This window comes from Adiantum capillus-veneris, chromosome 3 (assembly GCF_014529385.1).
Source record: "Adiantum capillus-veneris isolate H3 chromosome 3, ASM1452938v2, whole genome shotgun sequence".
NCBI lineage: Eukaryota > Viridiplantae > Streptophyta > Polypodiopsida > Polypodiales > Pteridaceae > Adiantum > Adiantum capillus-veneris.
Window position 1 is genome coordinate 99,877,704 of NC_140933.1, and position 20,681 is coordinate 99,898,384.

At 41.1% G+C, this 20,681-nt stretch overlaps 1 protein-coding gene across 1 annotated transcript; it reads left to right on the top strand.

Annotated features, from left to right (window-relative positions):
* Window positions 1–4,425: 4,425 nt before the first annotated feature.
* On the top strand, window positions 4,426–19,885 carry LOC147461387 (cytochrome P450 716B2-like). The gene is made up of 3 exons (XM_086508956.1): window positions 4,426–5,583; window positions 6,742–6,929; window positions 19,341–19,885. The coding sequence occupies exons 1-3, from the start codon at window positions 4,560–4,562 to the stop codon at window positions 19,665–19,667; spliced, it is 1,539 nt and encodes a 512-aa protein (XP_086365082.1). The 5' UTR covers window positions 4,426–4,559; the 3' UTR covers window positions 19,668–19,885.
* Window positions 19,886–20,681: the final 796 nt, after the last annotated feature.

Sequence of the window (20,681 nt, forward strand, 5' to 3'; positions counted from 1 at the left end):
GCCCTTTGGGTTAACCAATGCGCCCGCGACATTCATGACACTTGTGGATAGTGTCTTGAAACCATATTTGGGCAAATTTGTCATTGTGTTCCTCGATGAAATTCTAGTTTATAGTGCTTCTGAAGAAGAGCACTTACAACATCTCAGGCAGGTGTTTGAGTTGTTACGTGCAAACAAGTTATATGCCAAGGAATCTAAATGTGACTTTCTCAAGGAAGAAATTCATTATTTAGGGCATATCATTTCAGCTAATGGCCTATACATGGATCAATCCAAAGTGGATATCATCCGGAAATGACCACCTCCTAAAAATTTGGAAGAATTACAGATTTTTTAAGGCTTTGCAGGTTTTTACCGAAGGTTCGTTAAAAACTATGCTCACCTTGCTGTACCTATGACGGACCAACTAAAAGGCAAAGGTAAGGCTTTTAACTGGGGTTCCGCTCAACAGTAGAGTTTTGAAACACTCAAAGATGCATTAGCTACAACTACTATACTGGCTATTGTAGATCCTTTGAAACCATTCATTTTGGAAACGGATGCCTGCGACCATGCCATTGGAGCAGTCGTGTTATAAGACGGACGCCCAATTGCATTTGAACGTAAGAAGCTGGATCCAGCTCAACATAATTATTCTGCTTACAAACATGAACTCTATGCAATAGTGTCTACCTTAAAGACATGGCATCACTATCTGTATGTTGCTCAGTTTAGATTGTGTTTGACCATGAAAGCATCAAGTGGTTACACAACAAACAGATTTAAAGGGTCGAAAAGCCAAGTGGGCCGAGATCCTTCAGGAATATGACACCAAGTTAAGGTATCGCAAAGGCCGATACAATGTAGTGGCAGACGCTCTTAGTCGAATGCCAGAGATCAATTCGCTCTTGTTCACGGAACTTTGTAGTGAATTTTTAGAATCTCTCAAGGGCAGATATGAGCAAGATGAAACATATTCCAAAGTGTGGAGCCATATTCAAAAGAGGGATCCTTCTCACTCCAATGCAGGTAGTGTACAATTAATCTCCACACCTAGTTCTCCTTTATCAAGTGATGAACTACAATGATGGAAGCATTTTACCATCGACAATGGGTACCTACTCCACAAGGAGAGAGTTTGTGTACCGACGGACACAGACATTCGGCGCAAAATTCTTTATGAATGTCATGATAGTCCAAGTGCAGGGCACCCGAGGATTAAAAAAACTTATTCTCTCGTACGACGACAATTTTACTGGCCAGGCCTACATGGCTTTGTTCAAGCTTATGTCTTGCATTGCCAAAAATGTCAAGTTAGCAAAGCAGAGAGCCTGAAAGCAGGAGGACTCTTACATCCTTTGGAAATTCCCAATGGAAAATGGGAAAGAATCTCCATGGATTTCATTGTAGGTTTACCAACCACTATACGAGGTCATGACTCATTATGGGTGGTCATAGACAGGTTGACTAAACTATGTAAGTTTATTCCGACAAAATCCACAGTTAAGACACCGGGACTAGCAAGGTTATTTATGGACAATCTATACAAATTGTATGGGTTGCCAAGTAATATTGTTAGTGACCGTGATCCCAAGTTTAACAGCCACTTTTGGAGAGCTGTATTTAAACGATTGGGTACACAACTCAACCTCAGTACAGCTGACCATCTGGAAATAGATGGTCAAACGGAACGGGTTAACCAGGTGCTCGAGGATATGCTAAGAGCACACGTCAGCAAAAAACAGACAGACTGGGAAGAATACTTACCTATTCTCGAGTTTTCCTACAATAGTTCTAAGCATGTCATAACAGGCTTCAGTCCTTTCATGCTCATGTACGGGTTTCAACCTAGGTCACTAGTTATGGTGGGGTTGGCGACCGAAAAACTCCAACAGGTTAAGGATTTTCTCCAAGACCACATGGATATGCTGAAATTACTTGCTCGTGAGAATGTCCGACAAGCACATGATCGGTATAAGAAATACGCTGATGAGAAACGTCGGCAAGTTACCTTCGAAGAAGGGAAGGAAGTATTTTTACGTGTGCCAGAACATTCAGAAAGTCTGAAAACTGGACCGACATCTAAATTATCTCCCCGATATTGTGGGCCTTTCAAAATACTCAAGCGAGTTGGTGATCGTGCCTACAAACTACTACTACCATCACACTCTCGCATTCATCCGGTGTTTCATGTAAGCAGTCTACGAAAGCGGTTACATGGGGACGACAACGTCATTGACCAGCAGGTTTTCGTCGATTACATTGAACCTCCTACTTTACCACATGAACTTGAACGTGTTATGGATTATCATGAGTTGCGTACACGACATCATGTACGACAACAAGCCTTAATCAAGTGGAAAGACCGACCTGTAGAAGGTGCCACTTGGGAAAACATTAGTGTTCTTAAGAAGAAGTTTCCCACTTTTGTTTTTTAAGGACGAAAACTCTTCTTTTGAAGGGGGGAGTAATGTCAGGACAAGGGTTCTGTACCCTAAGAACTAGGATAATCATGGACTACGGCCAAGGGTCGGGCTAGGCAGTGTGGACAGGGGATCCGTCTAGGGCAAGGGGCTAGGAGCCCGCCTATATAAAGGGAGGTTGGGAGGAGGATCTCAGAGTCTAGTTCCCTAGTTCTTACACTTGTGCATATGTGTGTGTGTGTGTGTGTGTTTGTTTAATTACAATTATCCTATCAATACATAGATGACAAAATCATAGACCGTTAAACTGAATAGTAAAGGGAGAAGACTTGTATATTCATCATTGTAAAATACAAGCAATGTATAGTTTAGGATCAATGTCCTTCAAAATATGACATAAATCATCTCATTTACCCTAATACCAGTGAACATGTTGTTCAAGAAACATTAAACAACCACTCCCACCCTTACAATCATACATACGAAGCACCAAAAAGGTAAGGAGAGCCCTGTTACTTGCATCCATACAAATAGAACAAACAGAGGTGTTAGTTCTAATGCGTTTTACAGGTGTCAATGGGCTCGTCCACGTGTCATAGATGTCCACCAAATGGGTGACGCATGTATGACCGAGTGGTGAGCTATTTAACCATTTGTATGTATACATGTGTAGAGTAGATAGGGGGAGCAAAAGAGATATATATATATATATATATATATAGAGAGAGAGAGAGAGAGAGAGAGAGAGGGAGAGAGGGTAGGGATGAGAGAGAGGTGGAAGAGGGAGAGAGAAAGAAAGAGAGAGAGATGAAGAGGAAGAGGGATTCAGAAAAAGAGATGAAGAAAGACCCTCAAATTCTTCATCATATCCTCATAGAAAACCATATGCTAGACCATAAAAAGTACCATGATTTTGGCCTCATATATCCATATAGGCCAGATTCAACTGGCCATCATTACATATTTGTATAAAAAATGTGTGTGTGTATACATCTAGAATACCCATTCAATTAATCCCACTGCAATCGGCTATAATAGCCGCGTCATATACATTTCTTATAAACAATAGAGTTTGCAGCCTACATGATACGCCTAACCATTAATCATTGAAATTTTATATCAGAAAAGCTATAGCCATTTTTGGCAAAAGGGAGCCCATTCATATAAATGAACAAGTGCATTATCCTATCCATAATCCAAGTGGGAAACCTGGTTTTTGAAGTTTGAACCCAAATGCTTGGTTCTCATCGTAGGATATTGTACAATGTAGTCTTAGGTCTGTAAGTTTTAACGAAAATGATAAATCGTACCTACAGGCTACTACCCTGACGCCTGAGCGGAGGGCCTGTTTGCCACCTGCTTCACCTACACGACGCACATCGTGTGAGCGCTCAACCAACCTCAACGTCGACTCCGACTCTCGAGCCCTATAAGGCAATGTGTGAAGCTCCCCTCGAGTCCCCTCAAGGCAGTGTGCACCCCTACTGCCCTTGTTTCCTCTTGTTTGTAGAGCCTAAATCCGCTTTTGTTTGCATTGTCTACAGGCTGCGCCCAGGCTTTTCAAGAGCTAAGGTGCCCCAATAGTGAATACATCAGACAGAGCTGTAGCCTACTCGCCAGAATCTATTAAGACTGTAGACAGAGCTGAGAGGTATTGAAGTTTGAACGCATTTTTTGGGCTTTATTTGGCACAATCAAGGTCTTGTTTTTGCCCTTATTTGGCATCGTCAAGGTTTATCTGCATATGAAATTTGCTTTTTGGTTTTTCAGTGGTTCTAAAGTTGTGGATTGCCAAACAGTACAAGGTTTTTGTAACTTTATTACTTCACAAAAAGATTGCAAGAAGTCACCGTCTCTCTTTGTGATCTTTGGGACTCACTTTATTGCCAGGTATTATGAAGCTTTTAAAATTTATGCTACTTCACAGATTAGTTTGCTTTGATAAATATATGCATTGTCTACGAATCTAAATTATGCTTTTGTGTTGTAACTACTTGTAACTTGAGGTGTTTATGCTTATTTTGTGATCAAGGCCATCCAGCTCACGAAGGACAGGCGCCCCAGTGTGACAGGGGCCTAAGGGGGCACGGGTACACCCACACCAGGGCCGGGCCTGCATGAAAACCAGTCACGGAGTTGAATGTTGGTCTGAGCTCAATGACGGCTTCTGTGTTTGCCTCAAGAGCGACTCTTCAGAATGTTGCGGGTACTGCTCTTGGCTGCGTGCTAGCTTTGTTCATACTGAGGCCCATGCTAATGCATGTGTTCGCATGGATGAAAATTCATCTCGCCCCAGTAATCTTGAGGAGCAGGGAGCTTCCGCCAGGCTCGCTGGGCTTTCTTCTGATAGAGGAAACCCTGCACTTCATCTCGTCGCTTCGACAGGCTGGCGGGCCGGGCAGATTTGTGAACGAGCGGACGGCCAGGTTCGGGTCACAGACGTTTAAGACGAGCCTGTTTCTGAACTCCACGGTGGTGGTGCAGGGGGTGGCGGGCAATCGATTTGTGGCAAGTGCAGAGAGCAGGCGGGATTTGCTGAACTCGTGGCCGGCCTCCACTTTGGAGCTGCTGGGCAAAAATGTGCCGGCGGCGGTGCACGGTGCGCAGCACAAGAGGCAGAGGCAGATCATGAGCGCGTGCCTCGGCCCAGGGGCTCTACAGAAAGTGATGAGCAGGGCGGATCGCATGACCCGGAAGCACTTTGAGGCAAGCTGGTCGGATGAAGCACAGCTGTCCATAGCGGGCACAGTGAAGACGCACGTCTTCCGGTTGGCCTGTAGCTTGCTGGCTGGAACGGAGGACGAGGGTCTGGTAGGTCATATGGAGGCCCATTTCCGGACTTGGATATCCGGCCTGGTGGCAGTCCCGCTGGACGTGCCGGGCACCACCTTCAACAAGGCAAGGCGAGCCCGGGACGTGCTCCGGCGTCAGATCGATGAGGTTATCCAACAAAGAAGGCGGCAGCTGCAACATGAGCAGAATGCTAACAGCCAATACGAGGACTTGCTATCGCAGATGATTCTGGCTCGCGATGAAAACGGGAGCTCTCTCACTCCCGAAGAACTCCGCGACGTCACCCTCTTTCTGCTCTTTGCAGGCCATGACACCTCCGCCACGGCCCTCACTTTTGCTCTCAAATTTCTCGAACAAAACCCCTCCTGCCTCAACCGTCTCGTCCAAGGTAATGTAGCTTCATTGGCTAGTCCATTTCCTCTGTGTTTTGTTCAGCTTCTTGTTTTCGCCCTCTTCCCCTCCTTCCCCTGGTGTCTTGTACGTTTCTTCAGGTACTTTTGGTCGAATAGTTTACCGAAACCTGCAGAAATTTAATGCAACAACCTCCAATACCCCTTCCTAACTTTTTGTCTCTCTAATTAATGCAATCGCTTACTTGGTTTTTTTTTTTAGGGAAAAATACCAAAATACCCCTCTAATTTGTGGAAATTCCCAAAATACCCCTCAAATTTCAAAAATTCCTAAAGTACCCCTATAATTTGTCATAAATTCCCAAAATGCCCTTGAAATTTTCCAAAATTCCCGAAATACCCTTGGTTGTGAGAGTAAATTTCTCGAAAAACAAAAAAATTTGTAGCTTTTCATAAGAAGGGTGATTGTCTACCATACAGGATGCTAAAACTGAAATTTGAGTTGGCTATGTAGGCTTTGGAGATGAATTCCTTCATTATTTTTAGACATAATTGCCTTTTTTTTGGGAGGTAATTTGAAAAAACTCACATGCTAAGCACTCAAAAACCAAGCTCAATTCTCAAACAAGAACAAAGATTAGAAAATCTTGAAGATCCAACGAAAATAGATACAAGGGTATTTTGGGAATTTTTGAAATTTGAGGGATATATTTGGAATTTCCACAAATTAGAGGGGTATTTTGATAATTTTCCCTTTTTTTAAAAACCTAAAATTCGAGCATTGCAACAAACGCACATGTGCATGCATATGTATGTATCTATGTATTTATTACTGTAAACAATTAACTCCATCAAATATACACAAGAAGTTTTGGACAAATTCTCACAATATTTCCCACATTGTGACTTACCTCAACATCATGAGCTTCTGGGAGGGAGGCACCACATACCTACCTAGGTATGATTGGGGGCAGGGGACCGCCGGCCCGGTGTGGGGGCCGGTGGTCCCCTGCCCCCAATCGTACCTAGCTAGGTGTGCGGTGTCTCTCGAGCAGAAGCTCATGATGTTATGCATTGTATGAAAAACACTAGAAAAGACTTAGTTTTCCTACATGAGAAAAATTCTAAATCTTCTTGTGATATACAAGTGAAAGGTATAAATTACCTCTAATCTATTTCACATTTCCTTCTTGCAGAGCATGAAGCCATTGCATCCGAAAAACAACCAGGGGAGGCTCTCAATTGGATGGATATTAGTAACATGAAGTACACATGGGCTGTGCTCCTTGAAACTCTGCGTTTAAGGTCCGCGAGCTTTGGTGGTATGAAAGAAGCACAAAAAGAACTCAAGTACAATGGATACGTGATCCCCAAGGGATGGAAGGTACAACTCCTACACCAAAGATGACCATTCTGTGTATGTATATTTGTATGTTTGTATGTGCAAAGGAGACCGTGAGTTGTGCTCGCATATCCCCATGTTATACACTTTGGACTGTGAAATCTATAGTTGAATCATAAAAATCTAGGGTGTAATTTCATTGAACCTTAACTTTTCAAGTTTAAAATTTGAGCATTATAGTTTTCCTTGAGAACTCAAGATTAAAAATATGAGAGGTTACTATGACTCTAAGGCCCATATGAGAGGGTAGGTGGGCTGACCATTTGTTTTAATAGAAATCTTAGTGAGCAAAGCTTACCATGGGACAAAGAGATTAAATTAAAGGAAAGAATGGAAGGAGAGAGAGAGAGAGAGAGAGAGAGGAATCCTTAGGGTTTTTAAAATCATAAGCGCGTTGACTTAATTAAAAAGAGATTAATATACATTGATTGAGCCCAAGGATTTTCTTTTTGCACCGGTTAAAAATTGGGAATATGATTGGGATGAATAACCAGCAGCCACCATATTCTGATCATACTTTCATGCTAAAAATTCCATCCAATGGGGACAAGAAGTCATAGCATAGCCAAAAGCCATCACACCCAAGGAAGGTAGTGCTTCCTTTGGAAAGTGTCCAAAAAGGCTTGCCCTTGGATTCTTCCAATCACCCCTTGAACAATCTTTCGGGTCCATTCTTCCAAATGTGCTAAGTTGCCTTCAACAATCCCTTCACCTTGCTCTTCATCCTAAAAAGCTTCACATCCTAGGGTTGCTTTATGGAGAATGACACTTTTTTCTCAAGACTTTGATTTGACCTAGACACAACTCTTCATCCTTAAAAGAGATATAAAGACTACCAGCTCGATAAGCACCTTCATAATCCATAAAAACTTCGAACGGGCTTTATTCCAAAATATAGAGAGAAGGTCCACAGTTTCTTCTATAGGTAGTTCTTACCAAGAGGGTTTGAAGCTTAGATCACTTCAGCTCTCGGTACCTAGATGGTCTTACGCCTTTTTTTTCCTCCTCAATCAACACTTTCCTTGGATTGAATAATGTTTTCCTGCATAATGAAGGTTATCCTCTTGATTGTTGGTGCTAATGTGTGAAATTAAAAAGAGGTAGTGTTTCCCTTTCATTTATCCTCTTGAGTGTCTGAAACATTTCTTCGATTGGCTTGTCCATCTTACCTACCCACCACTACCTTTAAAAACAATTGGCTGTGTTAAAGGGAGAGCTGTTCTTTTGCTATGACCTTAGTTTGAAGGTCACCCGATCTGTGTTTGGATTTCCTTGGTTAAGACAATTCTTTGAACATTTTTTCCCTTCTCTGTCATTGTTTCAATGATACCTTTCCTAGCCTGTATGAGGAAAGATTGGGTACCTTGGATAGCCTGTGACCTCGGGGAGTTAACTAAAGTATATGTAATATAGCACGTGAGTTCAACACAAGGGATTTTATATTCTTGTAAACTTATAGAAACATGTGTATATAAGGCCTATAAAGAGTACTTTTAATCTATTTTGGCGAACGTACGTGATATAGGAAAATTTTACATGGTGAACGTCTAGGGCCTATGACCAAGCTCTAGATGGGCTATTACATGTGATGAGGACTTTTTTCCATATCTCAATTACTATTTAGTTATGTATCTCTGGCATTGCAAATAATGATTGTCGATATGAAGCGAATGTGGTTTTAGCCTTAGTAACTTTGCCTCTAGAGTAAAGCACAATGGATAATGATCACTAAAAGAGGACCTCTAGAATCGCTAGCATTGCCATAAATTAGCAAAGGAAACTAGAAAGAGAATTGGGTGTGCAACAATAACAACGACAAAGGACGCGGTAGTGGTTTAACAACAATATACTTTGGTAATAAGCGTGCCTATTTATCCGCTCCTATTACCGCAGATATTATTGCATGTATTATCGTGTATATTACCTCCTATATTACCGCGTATATTGTCTCTATATGACTTTTCATAAGTAAAGATGCTCATATGGGCCATCCAATTTGGATGGCCCAGATGATGAGCATCTTTATTGTTGACCTGCATAAAGTCATTCGGTCTATGGCTTGTCTTCTTCAAGCACATAATTCACATCAAACAAATATTGGTTGCTTCCTCTTAATACTCTTCTCTCACAAGGGAGCTTTATTCATCTCACGGGTTTTGCATACTCATCTTGGACATTGAAGAGTAAGTCAAATCAACTAGTGATTTGGTAGCTGATGCAGTTGATGGTTGAATTAAGAACCTCTGTGCAAGATTGTTAATTCCAATTCTAGGAGCAGACCTAAACCCTTTAAAATAAGCATCGTATTTAACACTTTGTAGCATTCCCATTGCCATGTCTATGCTAATTGTGTCATACAAGAAGATTTTCTCCTTGTAGCCAATACATGCTTGCAAGGCAACATGTAGGCAGCATGTTTGGTCCTTTGTCATTGTTATTGCTGCACATGCAAATTTTGAACACATGTGACTGCTTCTCGAGGAGTCCACTATGTAAAGTTTGCATATAGCACGTTGTCAAGAAGTGCCTAGTGCGACTAGGAAAGCGTCAGGCCTCTGACTGTGAGGATTCGTAGCAAAATCAAGCATGGCTTATACGATTTGAAGCCAAAAACACACTAAAAAAGAACAAAACTCCAGCCATGAAATCTCCACATTGAAAAAGAACCAATACTAACTCAAAACTCTTGTGTGTGTGAAGATTAGGTGTAGCCTCGCTCCCAATTGCACAAATGCAGTGATCATTCGACCTGTTAAAAACCCTGAATTTACGCTTCGATTCTTCGTCGTGACCATTTAATGGAAGCTTCAGTACTTCATTCGAGAAGCCCAAGTAGTTATTTGAGGAGGGGAAACCCTAATTGGAGGCCTCAGAGCCTCAACCATGTAGTGGAAGCAGCACGGGACTGCACTAGCACCCTGTAAAGGAATGGCTGTATCTCCTTGCTCATGTGTCCCAAATGAGCTCATTCTTGGCTCTAAAAATTCACACACAACTTGAGCAACAACGCCAACGTCGTTGATGTGGCATTTTGAGCTATTTTGAGCATTTTTAGGCTATTTTTGACCATTTTTAGGCCATTTCTAGTCCAAATATGTCACTTTTTGCCCGTTAAAAGCCCAAACGAGATGGGAAAAATCCCTAAAATTGTGGGAAAATCCCATTGGGCTCAAATTTCATGTTGAACCTCATTTTCCCACTTGGTAAGCACTTTGGACACGTCTTTCACGCCAGCGCACGAAACCTGCTATTTTTGGCCGAGATTGCCCGCATTGAACTTTCTAGGCAAAACGAGCGTGCCACTTCAAAACACTTGACATTTGTACATTCCTAAATCAAATTAGGCATATATTTATGTGAAAAAGCATTCCATGGCACCACGTGTAGGGCCTCGCCTGCCTGACAAGGTATGTACACGACTGCAACCGTGACATTCATTTTCTCATATATCACACTATGTACATTGTAGCATTTGGTCCCACACATCATAAACATTAAGAGTGAGGTAGATAATTTAATTTCACATTATGAGTGTGCCATGGCACGACATCCACCCCCTCTAAACCTGCACATCCTCCGGCATGTGCCACAAATATCTTTTGCAGGTTCAGTCTTCATTTAAGTCAACATACATGTCGATTTCATCATCGCTTGCCACAAAATCTAACGCATCATCCTGTTGTTCTTCATCCACATCCATACCATTTTCATCAGATCCTTCATTTTGACCTTCCTGTGAATCAAAGGGATCTGTATCACCTCTTCTTTTGAATAACTTGATTCTTTTCCCTGCAATGGGAATCTTCATTTTTGTCCCATCTGATTTATGCAAGGTATAAGTTGCATTCCCATGTATATGCTGAACCACATAAGGACCAAACCATCTCTTTGAAAGCTTTCTTATTGTTGAATGTTGGTTGTCAAGACTGCTGTCATACACCAACACCCAATCACCTTCCTCACTAGCTTTAGGTCTGAGCCTATGCCTCTTATCAAATCTGTCCTTATTCTTTAACCTTGCATCTTTCAATCGTGCTATTGCAATCTCAATATCTTGGGGCCTTCTTTCTAACTGTTGTATGCGCAAAGCAAGAAGGTCTTCCCTAGTCATTCCATCTTCCCAAGGTAATACATTCCATGTGGGAATTACATCCTCAATTGGCATTATAGGTTTCTGACCATACATCAACTCAAAAGGCATATAACCAATAACCGAGCTATGAGTTGTACGATCAACCCATAAAGCATAAGGCAATAACCTAGGCCACTCTCCCATTTTACCTTTGCAGGCCTTACCCAAAGCTTTAATGATAGGAGGATGCCCACGCTCTGATTTTCCATTTCCCTCAGGATTATATGCAGTAGTGAGAGCAAGTTTAATGCCCAACCTAGAGAAAAACTCCCTTGCTTTGTCAGCATCCAACTCATCCCTGTCCGCTGTTATTTTCCCAACACAACCATAACGGCTAATTACATCATCCAAGAGGAACTTACATACCCCTTCTGTGCTTTTTGTTCTTAGAGCACGACCTTCAACTTGGTTGGTTAAGTCTTCTCATGCAAGCACTATGTATCTCATTTTCCATAAGCCCAATGGCATCGTAACCAGATCTACTACCCACTTGTAATGCATGGCCAATGGGTAAGTAGGGTGCAACCCATCACGATGACGTACATTTGAATACATTTGACAGGTTTCACAGGACTCCACAAAGTGAGATACATCTTTATACATACCTTTCCACCAATACCTCTCTTTCATTTTAGTGAAGGTGGCTCATACACCTCTATGTCTAGCATAAAGACTCATGAAAATTTTTCATAAGCTCATTTTGAGCGTCCTTATCATTCATGACTCTCATTGGAGTTCCATTTCTTTGTTTTGGACGCTTCATAAGTACCTATCTTTCAAAAAGTATCCATAGGCCTTTCTCCGTATTCTTTTGAACTCTTGATCAGTCCACCCTTCTTGCCTTGTCAAAGTGCTCATATAGCGTCCAATGAGCAACCAGTCACCTTGATATAGCTCCTTTGTAAATGACTCAAGTGCATTTGACAGGCAAACATGATCACCCTTGGCATGAGAGATACTATAGAAGTGTGTGCCTACATCATTGCCCTCGACAACCATGTCTTCTACTTTTTCATACCTTGCTCTTGAAAGCATATCTGCAACTGGATTATCTTTCCCTGAAATATGCTTAAATTCTGGATTCAAGGACTTTATGTAGGCAATCCATCTCAACATAGTAGTGTCAGGAGTTGAGCAACTTGTTATCATTCCAAGAAGGGGTAGACAATCAGTCTCCACTATTACATTTGCTCCTATCAAATACTCTTTGTCACATTTCAAAGCTGTGACTACTCCCCATAACTCTCTTTTTACCTGTGGATAGTTGCGTTGACGAGCAGTTAGGACTTTTGCTCCAAACCTCACCACATATCGCTTGCCATCATTATCATCTTGCCCAATCGCTCATCCAATTCGTGTGGGGCTAGTATCCACTGTCACAATTACATATCTTCCACATTCATAGTTTTCTTTCCTCAAAGTTGGAGACATAAGCAACAACTTCTTTAATTTCCTCATGGCATGTGTATGCACTTCTTCCCATTGAAACTTTTGGTTCTTTCTCAAAGGTTGATACAAAGGCTCTGCTACATGTGCATAATGCGGAATCCAGATAACATAAAACACGCATGCACCCAAGAACCTTCGAACCTCAGTGACATTTATACATTTCTCTTTCATTCTCTGGATTACATCAATCTTTGCAGGACAAGGCCTTCTACCATATGGCCCACACATATGTCCCACAATAAGAACTTCGCTCACGCTAAACACTGACTTTTGGCCAGACAAGGTAAGGTTCACCTCTTCCAACCTTGACAAGATATTATCACAATCATTGATATGGGTTGCCACATACTTTCGGCACCCCCTCGAGTCTAGAGCCACATCTTTATCACTTACATCACATCCTTTGATTGGCACATCATCAAGGAAAGGCATTGTAGTTTGAGGTATGAAGTCACGTAGGACTTTGTTCATACCATTCATCATGTGTGCAACTGAATTCGTTGCCCCTTGAAGTAAGGTGCACATCCTTACTAAACCCAAGGGTGTCCTCATGGTAGTCAGGTCCCTGCTTTCCATTGCTAGTTGGAACTGATCATACCCTGAGTACAAATCTCCCATAGAATATATTGCCCTTCCTGGAAATGCCTCTGCAAACTCATCGACAATTGGCCATATACCCACATTTATGATTGTCACCTTATTTACAGGTTGCATATCCTGAATAAAGCGTAAAGAACCATTTTTCTTCGGAACAGTGAACCACCTGTTTGAATATGGAGCACAAGAAGGCTCCAAGATACCCATCTTGATCTTTTCATTAAGCAACCCAATGAGTTTTGGCAAATGAGCCTTTGGAACAGGAATAGGTCTCAAGTTCCAAGGTACATGAGGGATAGTGAAGATCACCATAGGAGCAACAATGGATGGATCAACACACCCTATCTCAAATGCAAAAGATTTTCCGTGTTTGGCAAGCATGTCTTCAAAGCATATCTTTTCAGCTTTTGTCAAACTATCCTCGCAACCAACCTTTAACTCTTTCAAAGAATCCTTTGTGAACTTGTCTCCAATCTTGCTTGGATTACGAAGGCTAGGTTGCAAAGAAGCTTGCTCCATCTTATTTGTGCAATCTTTTGGTAGAGGTAATGCCACTGGTTTCACTTTCTTTGCCACGGACTTATACTTAGTCTCCACTCGTACATCAACACCTTGAGCATTTTTGAAATCCTCAATGGCCTTGTACATTTCTATTGAGCATACTTTCATGACCTCACTTCCCATATGCAAATTGCAATCCACTAAAGACTCCAAATCTTGCATAGTATCCACAAAAGAACACTCATCAAACACACCTGCAATGCATTCTTCATCTTCTAGCAAACCATTCATCTTCAAACGTCTTTGTACACTATTTACATGTTGGCGTTCACCTCGCTTTAAGTCCTCACACTCTGTAAAAGCAATAGATCCATAGTCTGATAATCCTACAAAACCTGTAGAAAATTTTTCCTTTGCATATACATCATGCGAGAACCTTTCTCTTCTTGTACCACTGCAATCCCGCTCTACAATGGTACATGGCCAAAACCCCTCATATCCCTGTAGTCCTTGAATTCTTTGTTCGTCTTTGGCAAGGGTTGCTCTCTAAGACTTTCACGATTCCTTTCATGGTCTACACAAACAGTAAGGAATTGTACTGCACGCTTTCCATCCCTGCTCCTTATTCTTGCATAAGCTGACTCATCATCCATCACCTTGGTTTCCATGCGAGTAGCAGTGATGTATGGCTGCCCAAGGATAAGAGGATATGTAGACATCTCCTGTACAAAGAAATTTTGGTCATCTTTCACATCCCCAATAGTCACCTTTACATTTGGACAAGCTCCGTACAGCTCCCCTGATGAGTTGTTTGCTGCACGAATCATCCATCCATGATTTATATCAATTGGCCATTTTTCCTTTTGATAAAGACTCTTTGACATGAGGTTAATTTTTGACCCATGATCTATCAACGCAATGTATGGCTCTTCTAAGTCTCCCACTTTTACCAACGTCTGAGTAGTTGCTCTTGCCCAATGACTATTCAAGTAGTAGCTCTTGTGAGTGGTCTCCGCTTCATCATCATCATCCAAGAAGCGAACGTGTTTTACTCCTCCCCTAGATTTGTAGCATCCAACAATAGTTTCATCACCTTGTTTGCCATAGACCTGTACACCTTGTGCATTTAAAGTCTCTTCTTCACCTTGTACATGGATAGATTCAGTAAGAGACTGCCGCTTCCTCTTTATGATATCAATTATTTCTTCGTGGAATTCCCGCCTTGCTGTACCATGGACCTCACCCAAGGTAAATTCCACCTTACTGTTTAGAATCCTCTCTTCCAAAACCTTTTTGAGATCCGTTGCTGCCTCTATATCGGATTGGAGTTTGTAGGCCTGACCCTTTGCTTTGGATTTTGTTGCATCCTTCTTCTTGTCTTTAGAGGCCTCTTGCATAGGCACTTCGGGGACATGCATCTATTGCGGAGAAGGTGATCTAGGAGGCACTGTGTCATTTCTACCTCCACTCCTCGTTGCCCGCTTTGAAGGCCCTTCATCCCCATTCTCGCGCCTACGTTTCTCTTCAACAATGGCCTCATTTTCTTGATATTTGGCAATATATGCATGCACTGACAAAGAGTCCACAGGGTCATTCCAACCTATTTCAAGTCGAATGCAATCTCTAGCTTCATGTAAAACCTCTGTAGTCATTTTACCCTTCATAGCAGACTCTATAGCGCATGGCCATAGCTCTCCAATGCCATTAGATTCCTCTTCTCCAAACTTGATTGATCCTTTTCTTCTAATAGGATCCACCTTCAACCCATAGGCGGCTGCCTGAACCATTGAGATGGCATGGCTAGTAGCCATGTCCTCAACTAGTTTCTTCATCCCACCTTTGCCAAAGTTTGTTCCCAAGAGCTTACCTGTTTCACTTAAGTGAATTTTTCCATCTTTAAAGAAAACAAACTCCTTTGTCGAAGCGCCTTTAAAACTTTCACAATCCCTCCTTCCATGGTCAGTACTATCGCACCATATGCATCTATTTACAAATCCTTCTCTGTTTTGAGGCCTTTGCCCTGTAGATTGTCCTGATGGTTGCCCCTTTTCTTCTAGCCTTGTAAGCTTTAACTTGAGCTCTTGCATTCCTTTGACAATATCATCTAGGATGGATTTGTCACTCTTTGGAACCACAATCACATGATTTATAGGACTCTCGGGAACACTTGGGGATTGAGTAGGGTTGACTATCATCTTATCTCTTCGTCGTTGTCGCTTAGCTAGCAGTGAAATGGCGTCTTTGACCTCATTCCAATCAGTCTTCAAACCCTGTTCTGCATCCTTATCCTCAAGTAGTAGCTCTAACTTCTCTTGAATCTCTTGTAGCTCTAACTTCTCTTGAATCTCTTTACCTGCTGCCTGCAAAAAGAGCTCTGTCTTCTCCTGGTTTAGGGTAGCCTTTTCAGTTATTGAAAGTTGATCATAACGGCGTTCGAATTCCCTTAGCAGTTCGGTAGGCGAGAGCCCCTCTTTTGGCCGAACTACCCACTCTAAGAAAGTTCTCTTTGTTACCCTTTCGGAGTCCTCCATGAAATACTCTTCCTTCAAGGCTAATTTGAATGCTTCCCAAGTTGCCCCATGCTCATTTCTAATTCCCCTTACATGCTCTCTGATCTCGGGAACCACAACAAGTTCAAAACTTTGCACCATCTCTGCTTCGGGCACTCGATGAAGCTCCATCTCCTTTACATACCCACAAAGATACTTTGTTACATCTTTACCTTTAAATTGGTCCAATTTCTTCACCACAGATTGAAGCGCTTTGGTTGAGGAAAGCTCCCTCCTTTCTGCAGCTTGCTGCTGTTGACTGCCTCCACATACTCTCTCTCTCTCTCTCTCTCTCTCTACACAATCTCTTTACACCCTCTATCCTTGTTTCTCTCTCTCTCTCTCTCTCTAAACTCTTTACCTACTTTATCTCTACACCCTTTATCCCTCTTTTCCTCTCTATAATCTTTCTTTCTCTCTCTTCTCCTTTCTCAAATCTAATCTACACTATTTTAACACTTTATCTCCCTATAATCTCTTTTTTCCTCTTTCTTTTCTTTCATCTCTCTTTTTGTCTATATTTAACATACACTAAACTGTAATTATTCTTCTCTCTAATCTCTCTCTAAAACCTTTTTTTCTTTTTTTAATGTACAATTTATCATATTGTATCTTATCATTTTTTCTATTTTTCATGTTTAAGACAAGGGGAAGGGGGGAAGCAGTTTACCTTATATGTTCCTCTAGTGGTTGAGTCTTCTTGTGGTCCTCTTGTGTAGAGCCCTCTTGCCATCCGCCCTCTCCTCTCCAAGTGATGGAGCATTCCACCAAAGATTTGTTGTTGTTGTTGTTGTTGTTGTTGTGTGTGTGTGTGTGTGTGTGTGTGTGTGAGAGAGAGAGAGAGAGAGAGAGAGAGAGAGAGAGCTTTGAGAGAGGGAGAGAGAGAATAACGTTGCAAATGTGATGGCGGTAGGAATAGAAGATCAAGGTATGTTGCAAGAAACATGACATATCTTTCTCTGTTTCTTTTTGAAATTTACAAGGTAGTATACACGGTAATAAGTGTGGTAATGTGTATGGTAACAGGCATGGTAATATATGTGGTAATATTTAATCTACAAAAAATATCCTACTCGCTCTCCTCTCTCCTCTTTGGCCACCCCATCTCTCTCTCTCTCTCTCTCTCTCTCTCTCTCTCTCTCTCTCTCTCTCTCTGTCTATGTCTAAAATGCGGAAAAGCGCCACAATGAACGTTTTGAAAGTCTTATAGTGGATCTAACGAATAGCTAGTAAACTTGGCTTGGCTTTTATCATATTAAAAATGGTAGCTAGGTTCACTAAGTTGTATGATCTATCGAATCTAACCTTCTTAGCTATATATCCATTGTTTTTGTTATGACACGTGTAGTTTACCTCTTGGGCCATGCCTCAAAGTTGTAACTAGCTTTGAGAGTTTCCTAGCCAGTCTCTTTGTTTCCCGATATGATGTTGCCCTTGTGAAGAAAGCTTTCCTCTATGGTTTCAACCACTTGAAAGCCTTTGCTATAATAGATTGCTTTGAAAGACTTGACATTGCCTACCAATGAAGGGTTGTCTCTTGGACAAAATCCCTCACATAATAGATACTAGTGTTCCAACTAGAGGAGCAAGTAAGGATATAGCACACTACTTGGAGCCTTTAGTTGGGGTACATTGCCAATAGGCTTGGAAGCCTATGATTGATTCCGTTGAGTCCCTCGTTTAGAAAAAACCCATTGGTGCTTTTGGTATGGTGGACAATCTATCTTGAGTATTTGGGTATGTACACCACTTTTGGGAGCATGATGATGTTGACTTTATATATTTTGATCCAAGCATCTACCATTGGCTCTTTGTGAGGGTCAATGATACCCTCAATATTCCATGTCACAATCTCCATCTAATAATTCTTTTATCTTTCCCCCTTTGTTAGTAGTCCTTGGAGGAGTTTGAGATGCTTTGTCATGTATTCTCTTGTTATCCTTGACCACATTCATTGGGATGGGAGAGGCCAATTGTTGAACCACCATCTTTGGAGGAGGACCTACTAACATGTTCTCCTTGTTGAGGTCCAACATGGTCTCTCTATCCATGTGGTTAATGTGAGCTTCCAATCTGACCATGTTGGCTTCAAGAGAAGCCACATTCATTTGTTCTTCAATGAGGGTGGCTTGCATCAAGATTCAACTCACCTATGTTTGATTCCTTAGAATCTTCCCCATCCTAGAGTGTGGCCAATGGAGAAAATGTATTTGAAGCTTTACTTTTCTAAGGATTGTATTTATTGATCACTTTAGTTCTTCTATTTTTTGTAATCTAACGTCGAGCCATGGGCTCCTTTTTAGTCAGCTCAACCTTGTTTGCAAGAGGGGGGGCATTAGTCATGGGTTGAGGAACAAGGGAAGGAGCTTCCTCGTTTGGAGGATATTTTATTGAACAATCTTGGAAAAAATAACCAGAGACCTTGCATAAACAACAAGACTCAAGAAAATACTTGCAAGCTACTTTCTGCTTGAATCCATTCCCATCATTGGTGAGTAGTATTTATAGTGCACTAGTACAAGATGGCAAGTTGTACCCTTGAACAAGGTTGACCAAAGGGTTAGCCAACTTCAAAGATTCCTGACATTTTTAGTGATTTATTGTGTTTTAAACGCGAGTTCACCTTTCAAAAATGCCTACAACACATGCATTCAAGAGGTATTTATAGAATTCCTCTACACATTGACTTCACCATGAACTTAAAAAGACCTCTCTTCCTTCGTAAACGGGTAGCTTTTTTTTGATTTTCCATTTTTATATGCCTCTTGTAGATCTGTAACTGTTTGAAATACAAAAAACCCCTTCGAGTGAACTCACATGCTACACTTAAACATTTTGAGGTGGACCTATATGGTTTGGATACATTATGAGTGGTCAAAGGGTATTAGAAACATCCCTCTACCTACATGCTGTAAGGTAATAAAATTACCCTTGTTTCTCAAGGAAACTTACAATTTTTGCATGTTTATTTAAAAACCCTTTGTGGATAATTCTATAATTAAAAAAAAAACTTTTAGATATAATCCCAACTTTCTAAGTCATGGGCATACATAAATATCCAAGGTACTCTCTTTGAGGTGAGTGAGTTTTCACATGGATGGGTGTGTATGCATAGAGATTAATTTTATAAAGCACTTTTCCCAAACTAAGAAAACCTGTTTGCAGATGTTTTTTCCAGTGTCCTCTACACATGAAAATGATGAATATTTCAAAGACTCAAGCAAATTTGATCCATCAAGGTTTGAGCTTGACACGGTGCAAAAGGAAGGACCACCACCCTTCTCCTTCGTGGCATTTGGAGTTGGCCCCCATGCTTGCAAAGGAGGAGATTTTGCAAGAATGACCATATCACTATATATTCACCACCTCATCATGGGCAAGATAAAGTGGACTTCTTTGGAGCTCTATGAGAAATACCATTGCTTTCCTATTCCCACATTCACCAAGGGATACCAAGTAGTAGTATCTCATGACAAGTTCCCCGTCATGTGAATGCATTGCAAGATTGAGATAGCATTTTAGGGAATGGATTGGAGCAAGATGTGCATCACACGCACATGTTGAATATGTATTTTGTTCTATCAAGATTACAAGCCACATCTCCATCAAAGACATCATACATATGGAAAAAATGATTGTCATGTAAAATATACTCCAAATGCTTCTTTGATATATTATTTTGCTATATTCATTAAAAGTAATTATACTCACCCATGATGTATCTGCACCTCACATGTTCCATTATACTTTCATGGATCCCTTCAAATTCAAAAATTGTATTCTCTAATTTGTAGGCCTTCTTGTAGCACATAAATTACCAACCATCTAGTTTTTTGACTTGTAAAGCAACGGTTTCCTTGAATTTCACATTGCATGTTAACTTACTGAAAGAGGCTGTAGAAAGTGTTGAATAGGACAAGAGAAATAGTAAAGTTAGGAGATGATCAAAGAGTCAAGAAGATATCATAACTCCAATCCCAAAAGTGGTTATGGTAGAGATATGGTACTAGATTTTAATGGCTCTTAATATGGAAAACGTACTAGATCACACAAGACTCACCCAATAGATAATTTGCCTCAACAAAGAGTTTTCTAAAATACCAAAAAAGTCTCCATGGAGCTAGAATTCAAGTACAATTTTAACCCAAATATTTAGGAAACTAGAAGCATGATGCAAAGAAGTGGATGATGTGAGGCACACTTATCAACACTATCTATTGGAGAATGCCTTTATCAAAGAATAACCTACTAGAGAAAGCCTTTACCAAAGATGAAGGCTCACTATGGTAAGGAGAAGTCTCTAGGATGGGACGACATCACAACCGAATGCGTCAAAGAGTTCGTAGTGGATTTGAAGACCCCCATTATGCGATTGGAAAACAAAGATCTTATAGAAAAGGTGCTAGACAAAAGCACGAAAAGAGGTTCCATAAAACCTATCACAAAGCTTGTTTGTTGCTCTCATGTGAAACCTTGGCGACCCATCACAATGACGATGGTAGCATA

Bases quoted from the DNA above. Each gene is read 5' to 3' on its own strand.
- LOC147461387 (XM_086508956.1), top strand. From the start codon at position 4,560: ATGACGGCTTCTGTGTTTGCCTCAAGAGCGACTCTTCAGAATGTTGCG. The intron at 5,584-6,741 runs GTAATGTAGCTT...TCCTTCTTGCAG, and splicing joins CCTCAACCGTCTCGTCCAAG to AGCATGAAGCCATTGCATCC. The intron at 6,930-19,340 runs GTACAACTCCTA...ACCTGTTTGCAG, and splicing joins TGATCCCCAAGGGATGGAAG to ATGTTTTTTCCAGTGTCCTC.